The sequence below is a fragment of the Spinacia oleracea genome, chromosome 3 (genome assembly GCF_020520425.1).
Source record: "Spinacia oleracea cultivar Varoflay chromosome 3, BTI_SOV_V1, whole genome shotgun sequence".
Taxonomy (NCBI): Eukaryota; Viridiplantae; Streptophyta; class Magnoliopsida; order Caryophyllales; family Amaranthaceae; genus Spinacia; species Spinacia oleracea.
The window spans coordinates 78,486,255-78,500,007 of NC_079489.1; the positions used below are offsets into that span (position 1 = coordinate 78,486,255).

The 13,753-nt window shown below is 36.8% G+C and overlaps 2 protein-coding genes across 2 annotated transcripts; both read right to left on the bottom strand.

The window, feature by feature from the left end:
* Positions 1–7,260: 7,260 nt before the first annotated feature.
* LOC130469801 (uncharacterized) lies at positions 7,261–9,579 on the bottom strand. Its single transcript, XM_056839285.1, has 5 exons — positions 9,203–9,579; positions 8,762–9,134; positions 8,424–8,698; positions 8,023–8,314; positions 7,261–7,758 (listed from the first exon to the last, which is right to left on the bottom strand). The coding sequence occupies exons 1-5, from the start codon at positions 9,577–9,579 to the stop codon at positions 7,261–7,263; spliced, it is 1,815 nt and encodes a 604-aa protein (XP_056695263.1).
* Positions 9,580–9,738: 159 nt separating this feature from the next.
* On the bottom strand, positions 9,739–10,806 carry LOC110802466 (uncharacterized). Its single transcript, XM_022007893.2, has one exon. It carries the CDS (start codon positions 10,804–10,806, stop codon positions 9,739–9,741), a length of 1,068 nt encoding a protein of 355 aa, XP_021863585.2.
* Positions 10,807–13,753: the final 2,947 nt, after the last annotated feature.

Consider the following 13,753-nt stretch of genomic DNA (forward strand, 5'->3'; position numbering starts at 1 on the left):
GCAGAACTGCAGACCTGCAGTAAGCCTGGCAGCCTGCACAGCAGGAACATATATGCACAAGGCGTCGAGACAACAACTGGCCTACACAACAACAACAAGGTGCTGTGTGTGTACTATTAGTTTGTTTTAAAGGTATCATTCAGAACAACGCAGTAAACTTTCTTGTGACTGAATGTACTCTGGATACAAATAAAAATATATCTTTATGATGCCGGACAAATTTTGTGCATGTTTGTAAATGAATGCAGGGACCTACTGTAGAGGATCCAAATAATTGTCTTGCCAAGCAACATATAACATGTAAAAAGAGTTCAAATGATAAGAGATTAGAATATATACCCTTTGGTGTGCCATGCCCAAGACTTGCTGTGCTAAACTTAGAGCTTCTGTAGAAGCATTTCCTGTACGAACTTGACCTACGAGTTGAGAAAACTGTCCAATAAAAGTTGTAAGCAGAAAATTATTCTCTTTCATTTGGGCTTGCAGCTTTTCATTTTCCTTCTCAAGCTTTTCATTTTTCTTGCTGAGAGCTGACACTTCTTCTTTCACACTTTCCATCACCACGGTCCTCTCTCGAACTTTCCCATACCCTTTCTTCCTTAGCACACCATGCACCCCATAAACGTCGCTCTTTCGAACTCCAAGTCCGTACCCTACAGGGCGTTTGGGAATCTTTCCACCTTGCATAGTGTCCTCAAAAGCTGCATTTTCAAGTTCTTGTTCAGATTTAGAAGGATCTACAGTCCTCAACGTTTCCATCTTAGCCTTTGCATCATCCTATACAACAATTTAGGATAATAGTATAAACAAATTAAGAAGCAGACCCATATTGGTTTATCAATCACCTAGCTTTTTTATAACAAAAGTAGCTTAATTAATCTGTTAAATTTGAATGTTTATACCACAAAATCTTCAGTGACTGTGCCTGGAAGAAAGGTCCCGTCCTTGCCGCGATGAGACTTTACCCAAAGGGTTAATAAGCTCATTTTTTTTCCATGCTCATCTTCCTATATATGAATAGCAATGTAAAAAGTATTAAAGAAAATCTGAAAAGATGTGATGCATATATTTAATCAACACAAAATCTGTGAGAAGCAAAAGCATATAAGTCCATTCATACATAATCAGCTTGCTGGTTCGCATAAGTGTCAGAACCCGATCTATGAAATTGATTTTGAGATGCCCGGGCAGCCTTTCCACATTCTGATGCTTTCTGCAGTCATATTCAAAGAGATATATTAAGAAATAATCAAGTTCAAGGATCTGTAGTGCTTGTAGTTTGTTGGGTTTCAAATTTATTCTGTTACCATTGAAATCTTCTCACTCTGTACAGTATGATATAGTGTTTGATTAGGTTTGCATCCATGTTTATTTACACTGTAGTTATTTTGTTATAGTCATTTCTTAGTCTGATTGATCTTGAGTTTTTAATGATTAATCTCTGGCAAGCTGTTGATGTTATAGTTTTAAGATTTACTTGGTATGCCTTTAGTTTGATGATCGAGTATCTGTAAAATTCTGGGTATGGGAATGATCGAGATTTCCTCTTAAGTTATAGCCTTTAGTTAGTTGCTTTTGGTTCGCTAAGTCTACTGTAATCTCTGTATATGATTATGTATATGTATTTGAATAGCTAATTTGGCTACTGTAAAAAATACATAAAAAGTAAAAGACGCAAACTAAGTGAAAAGAGAAAACAGTTAGCCCCACTGCATACAAATACAGAATAAAAAAACAGACGTAGTCAGGTTTGGAGGCAATGGTGCTACAGAATATGTTCTCTCTTAATCGAACTCCCGAATAGTAACCAGTAAACAAAGTTGGAAATAAATCTTTCCATTTAAACAAGGTTATGTTTTACCAAGCAATACATGATTAATTTCCATGCGTTGTCAAAATAATATTTCCAAAAGTCATTAAGTACATTTACAGCCAAAGAGATATTTTACCAAGGAATACATGATTAATGCAGTTTCTCAGGCAAAATAATGTTATGATGACTCATTAATCTATCATTTCATTTCTAGTATGTCGTAGAAGCTTCATGACTCACTCAGTACAAACAGAAAATTTCTACCTTAATGTGACAGAATCTTCCTTCATTAATGTGTACAATTGCAAAAATCAGATTCAGCTACTTATCTCATGGTAAGTAACTCACAGCGAAAGAGTTTAAGTATCAATGATTGAAAGAAGCAATTTTAAGAGAAGCTCCATTAACATAAAAAGAGAATGGCTTCAAGGACATTGACAACTGACAATATAACATGTATACTTAATAAACCACTCAAAAGTTCAGTTTACCAAGTACTTTCAAAATAAGAGTAGCACAAGCAACCAAGTTTTCAACATGCCCAGAGAAAACTAAAAACAAGAATACACAAGCAGTATACTTGTTGGATTTCAAAACAAACATGCTTAGTGTAATTATGACTGATTTTAAATTCAGTATCCCACCCTTATCAAATCACTTAAAATTTATAAACCAAATTATGAAATTTGGCAAGGATACCGAACAAGCCTTAAATTTTCTTGCGATAGTCCACTATTTTTCAAACTTTCAGGTATCTTTCAAAGTTGTTAAATGTTTCAACATTTATACATGCATTGTTCAACAAAAACATCCTGTTTTCTAAGCAAGCTTTTAATATATGATTTTCCCATTTTGCTGGCTGCTTAATCTTGAGCAGGAGGAGCTTGCTGCCATCAAGGCATTGGGAAGATCGTTCTACAAGACAATGATTTCAGATTCAGACTACACAGAGTTTGAGAAATTCACTAAGTGGCTCGGGGTATCACAGTAAATTTGGACTTTTTGATAAAAGTTTTTGATAGAGATATTTGAATCTGCTGAGTTTTAGATTCGAAGAATTAAATTATCAGGTGCCCTAGCGCTTGTTCCTAACGTGATTTCCATGTTTAATTAATTTTGCAACTTTTTTAATATTGTTTTGATGAATCTAGGGCTTAATTGTGTTAGTTAGTTGGTTATTTTGAGTATTTTTTTACGATTGTTTGAACTCTTAATTTTAGGATTTTGATTTCAGATGTTGTAGTTTGTTATTGATTATGTCGAATCTGTTCTCCAGCATATAATCTTTTATTCCACATTTGAATTGTTTTTGTTTTCTCTTGATTAAGCTACTATATTACCTTTGGCTTGTAAATAATAGTTGTTTGAAGTTTTGTGTAAATCTGGTGCCAGATTTGCAAGATTGTAATTTTTATGGCACTTCTAATGGTTTGAGGATCAAGACTAAGGCAATCAATATGCCTAGGATAATATAAACTACAATAAGCTGCAACAAACTAGCATTAACTAAACAACTACAATAGATAATATAAACATGTAAGCCAAAATAGTGAAAAAAACTAGCACTTAAGCTCAACCAACTGTCAGGACATATACTTAAGCAGATCAATTCATGGTACTTACTTGCCCTTCATCCGAAGCCCAGTACTTAACCAACTTTCTCCATTGAGTACTGGTAATTCCATGTCTTGGCACAATATCGCACATCTCAGCAAGTGTTTTCTCATCTGGTTTGTAGTATCTCACCTTAAGAGAGTGTTTATACTGCCTCCAACTTTTATTGGCGCGCTTGAGGATTTGTTTGTTATATTCCGGATGAGCGGGAATAACAAAGCGTTCCTTCGAGAAAAGCATTTACAAAATCAGAATGTTTATGCTATAGAAATAAAACAAACTTCTAGAAAAGCGAATAAAGACTTGAACTTACTCTTATTTCTTCTATCATCTTAGCTTTTGAATCTTTGTCGATATCAGACCAATCCCCTTCTCCAAGTGGACAGTAGGTCTCTACCTTTACAATACTACCAATGAATCTGACCAACATTTGTCCACCTTTCCTAAGCGGTTGGTAAAGGTCATTGAATTCAACATAGTACTGCACGCCATTGTTACTCCAGAGGTCGATTGTTTGAATAGAACCACTCACCAGTTTAACATTTCCCTTAGCATCTGCATAAAAAAAAGAATAAGTAACATATATACTATGTATGTGTATATGTATATATAGAAGATTACAAGAACAAGACGTATATTCAGCAACATAAGGGCAGAATATAACATAAGGGAAAATGATTTCAAACGAAGATTAATGCAGTTCAGAACTGATGCACATGAATGAAGATTAAGGCAGATGCAGCAGTTGTGAAAATGGATAAATTGCAGTTGGTACTTGCAGCCTCTATACTGGAAGAGACTAGTAATTGCAGCCTCTGTGATTACTCATCAGTTGTGACTATGCTAAAGAAGTGTGGACTGCTGTACTGCACACACTTTCAGTCAGATAACAGTTGTGAAAATGGACAAATAGCAAGGATCGCAATACAACGTATTCTCAGTTTGAATATGAGAGAGTGAGATAAGTCAGATAATAGTTGTGAAAATGGATAAATATCAAGGATATTGCTAGTGACTTACCAATGGTCAAAACCTCCTCCTTGTCATCAAAATCTATAGTTACAGGCCAATCCGGATATGACTTCACCCTTAGGGACTTCGATTTTGTTCAGTTCTCTTTTGGTTCTTCACTATTGTTCTGCCGTTGATTGGTCTGAGAAACTCTTGAAGATGTTTTAATATGACTAGGTGGGATAATAGGTATCATATTGGGTGGCATATAAGGTGATATATGACTAGCAGGCGAGATATGAGGTGGGACACGACCAGAGGAAGTAGCAGGATATGTTTGTGATTTTGATGTAGGGTATTTATGTGATTTGCTTGTGTTAGAAGGTGGGATACTAGTTGGAACTTCGGGTGAGGTCTTGGATGAAATCTTGGGTTGAACTGAATCTCTAGTTGCTTCCATAAGTGAACTTGATGTTGATCCAGTAGGTGGCTTTTTCCATATAGCTCCAAGTATGTCATCGGTTTGCAGTGCACTTTTTGAAGTACTCGAACATGGAGGTGCGCGCAACCACTGATTTTACGGTACCTTGTGGAGAAAATGGTCCAAATTTGACAACGGTAGTAGGAACCTGAGATAATTGTGGTTGAGTAGCATGCTTCTTGGTTGGTAGTGATGCATCTCCACTCAAAGATGAGGTACGTGCGGTAGCTGGACCACGTGTACCATCTATTTCAGCAGGTCTAACCCTCTTGCGATAAGTCATATCTATATAGCACTGCAAGACAAGTCACACAACAAAACCAAACAGGCATACTCATTAGTTGCAAACGTAATCAGTAAAAAAAACCAAACAGATTTCAAATTTTCATGAGCTATGACAGTCAGCACATACTATAAACTGGATTACAGGCAAGTAAACTGGAAGGCATCTGAATCTCAAAAAAAAATTAAACCCGAGAATCATACTGTAAACTGGAATACAGGCAAATGCAAATACTTAGAATCCGAGCCTCTTTCAGGTTGTTGATAAGAAACCTGCATAAAACTGCTAATTCGATCTGTGAATAACTGAACATAAAAGATTAAAATCTGATGCATGTATTCCTAGTCATCTGTGAATTGAGTTTCACTCAAGGTTGATTTGTTTCTTCTATCCTGAACAGATTAAAGCATTGCATTTCCAATTTATTTTACAAATTTTTTCGGTAGATTAAAAAAATCCAGTAGGTTTTTGCTGAATTGGGCTCCAACTAATCTGAATTTGGGCATTAGATTCTGGGAATTACCTGGGAAGTTGTTGGAGATTGATTACCATTGCAGTTCAACTGTCTCAGGTTAATTTATCTGATATAAACATAAACAAAAAACAACATTCAAAACCAATCTTATGGCTCATGCATGTTCCTATTCTCGCTGTTTTCATTTGATTTGATTACATATACATTATTGTCCTTGAAATTCATTGGTTTTATACTTTTATTTTTGAAGGGGTTGTGGTCACAGATTCAAAAACCTGGTTTTATTACTGCATGTAGTTATTCCTAACAGCATTGTTTCACAGTTCTGTTACTAGGAGCACAAGTAGCAGCATCTGCACCAACAATGCAACAATATCAGCATCAGAAGAGAGAAAAGCATGGTTATCTTAGCTTGGGAGAGCAATGTGGCTGGAAACTTGTCACTGTTAGGATCAGCAGCCAACTTAATCGTGTGTGAATTGAACAAGCTAGACAAGCTCCTTATTTGGGATACAATCTCACTTTTTGGAGACACCTTAAATTTGGAGTTCCTTCTACACTTATCGTCACTGCTATTGGCTTGCTTCTGATTAGAGGTTGATAAAATTGATAATTATTCGTATCATTGTTAATAGTTGATAGCAGCAGACTAGAAGTACCAACAAATATTTCACAAATTAGAGGTTGAATTGAACAACTGCATCAGATATTCACTCTACAAAAGATAGTACTTGAATTATTTATTGTTCTTCTATTTATCCTTAACTAGACCCAAGAAACAAAACAACGCAGCAATAAATGCCACAACAGCACACATGCCAACCTAAAACAGACCAGCAGCAGGCAGCAAAGCAGAAGAGCATGGACAAAAGGCACTCATTGCAGACAGCACAGAACCATAATCAACGCCTCAATTACAGGTTGATAGTTCAACCACTAGCACAAAGCAGACACAAAGAAGCACAAAATAGCCAATCAAACAGCACAAAGCAGACACAAAGCAGCACAAAATAGTCTCGTTGGACTGAAAGGAGTAATAAAGTACTCACAATTCACAAAACGAGGCTAGCAATATGGTAGCATTCAGAAATTGCTCAAGGTACAAAAATAACCGAAACCAGACACAAAGCAGCAGTGTTGACAACTATAAAAAGACTAACAAGGATCACAAATACCAACAGTATGCAAAAAAGTTTTGATAGTGGTCAGGAAGTAATGTTCAGATTCATTACCAAGCAGCAATTGCACTCGGTCGCTTAGCTTGTCAGGTCAGTAGGTCACTAGGGTAACAACCTCAATTTCCTGAGAAAGAAAAATGATTATGGTTATTAGCAATCACTTCTAAAAGAATATTATACTAGTGCCCTGTTCATTATTTGATTCAGTGAAAATTTTATGAAACAAAATAATATGCAATATGGTAGAAGATTTAAATTATCAACCCTAATCTATTATGCTTTGTTAATGTAAAAACGCCATATACAACATGCAATATAAATATGACTTATAACCGAAATGAGTATAACTAAATGAAATCTCATATAACACGTGAATAGAAGTTTATAACTCAAATCCAAAAGAAAATAATACACAAAAACTTTGATAAAGAATTCCATACACCCAAAACACTATTATCCTAGAAGCTACTCATCATCATTATCATCATCGTCGGGTATATCAAACAAGTCCCTAGGCTTAGTCTTAATAACATGAAACCATCCTTTTTGTATCTCATCCTCAATGTAAAAAACTTGTTTTGCTTGAGAAGAGAAAATGAATGGATCATCTTCCAGATTTTGACCAGTGTGCATCAACTTCGAGAAATTGACACGAACTCTGCCGCTCGGGTATGTTTTGAAACCCCTACGTATAGCAGCCCAATCACAACGGAACATTAGAACTTTGAAAGAACCATAATAATCAAGTTCTAATATTTCTTTAAGCTTTCCATAATACTCTTGGCCTTCAGCTTCTACCATAATGCCAGAATTTTGTGTCTTTCGAGATCTCTCACGATCCACGGTGTCAAATTTATAGCCATTAATAATAACGCTTTTCATCCTTTTGCTGCGATTGCTTAAACCACCTGCCAAGGCTTTTCTCAATTTCCCTTCTTTTGTGCTATCATTTAGGTTATTTGCCTATAATTCGAAAAAACTAAGTTAAACTCAAATGGTATATAAAATAAAATAGGAAACTCTAGACTTAGAAGCATACAACCTGGTTTTGCAACCAATCAGAAAATTCATAGATTATCCACTGATTTTCATGACCTGCTCCGACTTGATTCTCTTGTCGTTTTTGATGTATGAAGGCACTTTAGAGATTGAGAAAATTGAGTTATTAAAATCGTAATAATTAATATGGTCAAAAAAATTAATCCATAAAGCTACTTACTCAAGCACCGGTTTCATCTCATCTGAATGAAGCAAAACATAGCGATGTGCTTGCTTTAAACTTTTGTCATCCAAACGGACATTTTCTTTCATCCCAACTACACGACCACCTGAGTGGTATAAATAGTTATTGATGTCTAGAACACCATCTTCGTTCCTCTTGGGTCTGTTGAATATGGTCTCAACACTTTCTAAGTATCTCGAACAAAATGCAATCGTCTCCCATAAAAGGTACCCTTCTGCTATAGATCCTTCTGGTTGCGCTTTATTGCTTACATGAGATTTCAAAAAGGCCAAGTACCTTGAAATATATTGAACAAAATTGTGAACGTGAAAGAATAAGACAAGTATTTTGTGATGTATTCTTATTTTAAAGTTATTAAAAAAATATTAAAGTTTGAGATATTGACCTCTCAATGGGATACATCCACCTATAGTGAACAGGTCCGCCGAGTTTGACCTCATCCACTAAATGAATTAGTAGATGCACCATGATTGTGAAAAATGTTGGCAGAAACTCTTTCTCCATCTTACAAAGAGTCAACACAAGCTTTGACTGAATGGTGTCTAATTCATTTCTATCAATAGAAGTTGAGCATATCTTCTTGAAAAAGTCTGACAATTTATCAAGCAAATCAATAACTTTTGTGGCATTCGATGTCCTTAAAGCAACAGGAAGGATATCCTGCATAAGGACATGATTGTCATGGCTTTTCAGATTAATAAGTTTACGCTACTTCATATTCACACACTTTTGCAAATTAGATCCATATCCATCAGGAACTTTAAGATTTTCTAGGACATTTAAAAACCGTTCTTTCTCTTCTTTAGACATGGTGTACGCAGCCGAGGGCAAATAGTCCTTAACACGATTTGGATGAGATTGAGGCCAAAGATGAGATTTTATGTTCCGTGCTTGAAGGGCCAATCTAGCATTCTTATCATCTCTACTCTTCTCCATATCTAAAAGAGTTCCTAAGAAATTGTCGCATACATTCTTCTCAATGTGCATAACATCTAAATTATGTCTAAGAGGATTATATTCCCAATATTCTAATTCAAAAAGTTTACTTTTCTTTTTCCATAGAACCTTATCAACATCATCTTGACCATCATCATCTCTTCAATTTCATCATTGTCTAGTCTCCCTCATTTTTTAGGAACAATTTTTGACTTTCCATAAACATACTTAACTCTTTCTTGTTGCTTCAGAATTTCTGTCCCGCTTAAAGGAACCGGAGCAAAACCATGTTCCTCTTTCCCATCAAATAAGTTGGCTTGAGAACGATAAGGATGATCAGCTGGTAACCATTTTCGAGCTACAGGGTAGACAATTTTACCACCAAAACTATACGCACAACCAGAATCGGCACAAGAAGGGCAAGCTTTATAACCTTTTGTACTCCAACCCGACAACATAGCATATGCTGGAAAGTCATTTATAGTGGAGTGCAAAGCTGCTCGCATTTTGAAACTTTTTCCGCTATGAGCATCAAAGGCATCTACACCTTCCCACAACAATTTTAGCTCATGGATTAGTGGTTGCAAGTACACATCAATATCCATACAGGGACCAGACTTACCAGGGATGATCAAAGACAAAATGAATGACGTTGACTTCATACAAAGCCATGGTGGCAAATTATAAGGAATTAGGATCACTGGCCATGTACTGTAACTAGTATTCATCAAACGATATGGATTAAAACCATCACTTGCTAGACCCTATCTTACACTACGAGGGTCTTTGGCAAATTCCTCATATCTTTGATCAAATTTTTTCCAAGCTTCACCATCTGCCGGGTGACTTATGATCTTTTCATCCTTGCGGTCAAAATGCCATCTCATGTCCTTTGCTGTTTTAGATGACATGTAAAGCCTCTTTAGTCTAGGGATGAGAGGAAAATACCGCATTACTTTAGCTGGAACGCCCTTCTTACGTGTTTTTATAACATTCTCACTTGTATCACCCTCATTTCCGTTCACATTTCTCCACCTTGATGTGTGACAAATATGACACTCACTTTTTTCTGCAAATTCACCCCAATATAAAATACAATCATTTGGACATGCATGGATTTTCTCGTAACTCAATCCCAAATCCTTTATTATCTTCATGCCTTCATAATACGATGACGGAAACTCCATAATAATAGGAAATGCGTCTAATAGAAGCTCAAGCAACTTACTAAATGACGCAGCTGACCAATGAAACATACACTTGAGGTGAAACAAGTGCAGTAGAAATGACAATTTTGAGAAAGTAGTACACCCCTCGTATAAACCCTCATCAGAAGCTTCCCTTAGTCGTTTATATTTCGCCTCTTCTTCATTGGTGTTGGTTGATGGAAACTCATCATCTTCCTCAAGATCAAAATTTAATTCTTCATGCATGTTATACAGATCTTCATCTTCAAAATTTGCTTCACTTAATGATGGGTCTTGGGATTCGTTGGTGGGTTGTGCAGTATTGTCAACCCTGAAAGCTGCTCCTAATAACCCATCAATATCATCTCGACCTACTACCTTTGCTTGATCACTAGGGATCTCTATGGTATTACTCTCTTGATCTTTACAATGGAAAACCCATTGTCTATAGTTCTTATAAAAACCGTAAAATAAAATGTGTCCTCCTACCTCTTCTAAGGGATATGAGTTATTCAACTTGCATTTATTACATGGGCATCGAGTCATTCCCTCTAAAAGAGTCTCCTTAGCAACCTCTAAAAATTTCATGCAACCATTATAATAACCGGCAGTCCCTTTTCGTAAATCAATCCAACTAGTATCCATGTCTACAAAAAAAATTAAAAAACAAAACATAATAAAAAAGGACCCTTGTAGGGAAAAAAAAGCCTTTCAACCGGATTATATTGTTGGGAGTTAGTAAGCTCGCAATAAAAGGAAAGAATTCACAGGTTTTTACACGTTTTTTCAGACTTGCAGATAATAACAAAAGGCTATGTCCTATGAACGCTTTTAGTAATCTCTCTTATAAACACTTTCAAAACATACTACACCTCGCTTTGCATAATCTGCTCGAAAGTCACCTAATATTAAAATAATATTCAGCAGATAACTCCAACTACGCTTTCAAATAATACTCTCCATTATTCATGTCAAAAGCAAATCTACTCCCACAAAAAAGTACTAAGAACAACCTTAAAACGCTAACAACCAATAAAAAAGTGTAAGGTCTTTTCGGAAACATTAAAATTGATATTTTCTTTTACAGAGAGGGTCAAAAATTGATACTCCAAAAAAGTTTCCCCTTTTGAAACATTAAAATTGATATTTTCTTTTACAGAGAAGGTCTACAAAGTTGGATATAGCCCAATAAGTCATTTAACAAACCTCACAAATTCATACGAAAACATTAAGCTCAATTTTTTTCTTAGAATTACTTAATCTCCCAAACAAATCGTTGTTTTCCTTTCAAACCGAAATATCTAATCAATACAAACAAAAATCATCAAACAACAACTACTGCTCACCTTCTTCAGAAGACACACAACTTAACAACACAAATTCGCTTTAAAGTTTCTTAATCTGCGAGAATGATCTCCACTATATTTAATAAAATAGCAGACTACTTCATGGAAAACAACTAAATATACCTTCAAATCCTTTCGGAATCAATAACTAACTACACAACTACCAACTTGTTCTATATTATCAGTTTATGCAACCATTCAAAAGAACCCATATTCTGCTTTGATGTGATAGTGATACATAATAATCCACAACACCAACAAATAGAGGGGGCCAAATAAAATCAAGCAACAAATAATCCACAACACCAACAAATAAAATCAAGAAATTCCACGAGAAATCTTTGCAATTCCGTTTTACATAATTTACAGGATTCTAATGTCAGATACAACAAACTGAAAAATATCAATAAGAATTGGGAATGGATGCGATTGAGAAAACAGAACACATGCAATAAATACCTCAGAAATTTCAGCACACAATTGAGCCGTACGTAAATCCCTTCGAATTATCAGCACCTGATGCGATTTTCCACTGTGACTCGTTGGATTATGATAAGAAGAAGGAGGAGAATCAAAAATTCAGATCAAGAAGAAAAACCAAGAAGAAACTACTCAAGCATAGAACGGTTTCAAATGGAAGAAAACGAACAACATATAAATCGAACGCGAGTTTCGAAAAAACTAAGAAGTCGAAGAAGAAGAAGAAGAAGAAGAAGAAGAAGAAGAAGAAGAAGAAGAAGAAGAAGAAGAAGAAAGTATAAAATTGACAAACCTTGTTGAAAAATCAATGGCAGAGTAAAACGGCTTCGAATTTGCAGAGAGGAGAATGACGACGCGGTTTTTTTGCTGGTCACCTAATTAATTAGGGTTTAATTAGAGAGAGATAGAATACGTGCATGTATACTGAACGGTTTTGAGTTTTAGGGAGTTTTAGCGCTTATTGTTTCGCGAATTTTCTTTTTTTTAATTAATAGCGCTCAATCTAATTTTCACCAAATTTGAAGCGCGGGTTTGAAATTGGAAACACGTGCAAGGCACATGTTTTGCCGACGCCTAAACACGTAGCCAAATATCTCGACAGCCAATGGCGTCGACAATAAACTGTCGGCAATATGCACGACGCCATACGTCGTCGCCTAAACACGGAATTGTTTTTTCCCTTAAACGCCCCCCCCCCGGCGTCGAGGCTCAAGCGTCTCCAAATAGGTTATTTTGTAGTAGTGAACGTTGTAAATTGCGGCTCTTGGGGCATTCAATGGGGTGTATTCATGGAAAGTGGGGTAGGCGTTGGTTGACTGTTTCTGGTGATCTCTCCCTCGGAGGTCTCTCCTGTGATCATCTTTCCTGAATCCCCTACTCTGTTGTTGTTGCGCCGGCTGAGCCGACCTAGGTGCGACATTTCTAGTTGGTGCCGACTGATAATGGTTTGGGATTGTCATCAGCTCATCGCTTTTGATGTATTCATGGGCCTTCACCAGTGCGCTTCCCAGATCCGTGAAGGATTTCCTTCCCAAGTATTTTTTGAACTCGCAATGGTTCATTCCTCTCATCAGGGCCACTACGGCTATCTCTTGTTGCAAGTTTGGTATGTTGGTGGACTCGTTGTTGAACCTGGTGAGGTAATCTCTTAAGGACTCCCCGCTCCTCTGGGTGACTGCCATCAGTTCTCCTGACGTTTTCTTTCTCTGCTGTCGACTGATAAATCGGAGCATGAACTCTGCTTCTAATTGTCGGTAATTGTACACTGACCCCTTTGGCAGTCCCTTATACCACCCGGACGCCACTCCCAGCAGTGTGGAGGGGAACACTTTGCACCACATGGCATCGGAATCTGTATACAGCATCATATGCTGTTCGAATGTGTTGCAGTGGACCTCCGGATCGGTGGATCCGTCATACTTGCAGAGTGGGAACTTCAATTTCTCCATTGGTTCTTCTAGAATGTCCGCGCACAGGGGTGAGTTTGCATGTTGGATGGTGTAACGGCGCGGCGCGTATCTTTGAGGTGCTTCTCTTATCTCCTCGATGACCATAGGTTCTGGCCGACTGCGCAGAGCAATCGCCTGGTGTGTGTTGGGGTGTTGTTCGTGTTGTTCTATGATCTGTTCTCCGAATAAGTTTCTTATCGGTAGTCTATTCCTTTTTGTGCCGACTGGTGTTTTCGTTGCCTGGTTCATGATTGTCCTGGGTGCGGGTTCTGTGTTTGTTTTTCTTGCTGGTTTCAGGGTCGACAGCGCGGCCATCAC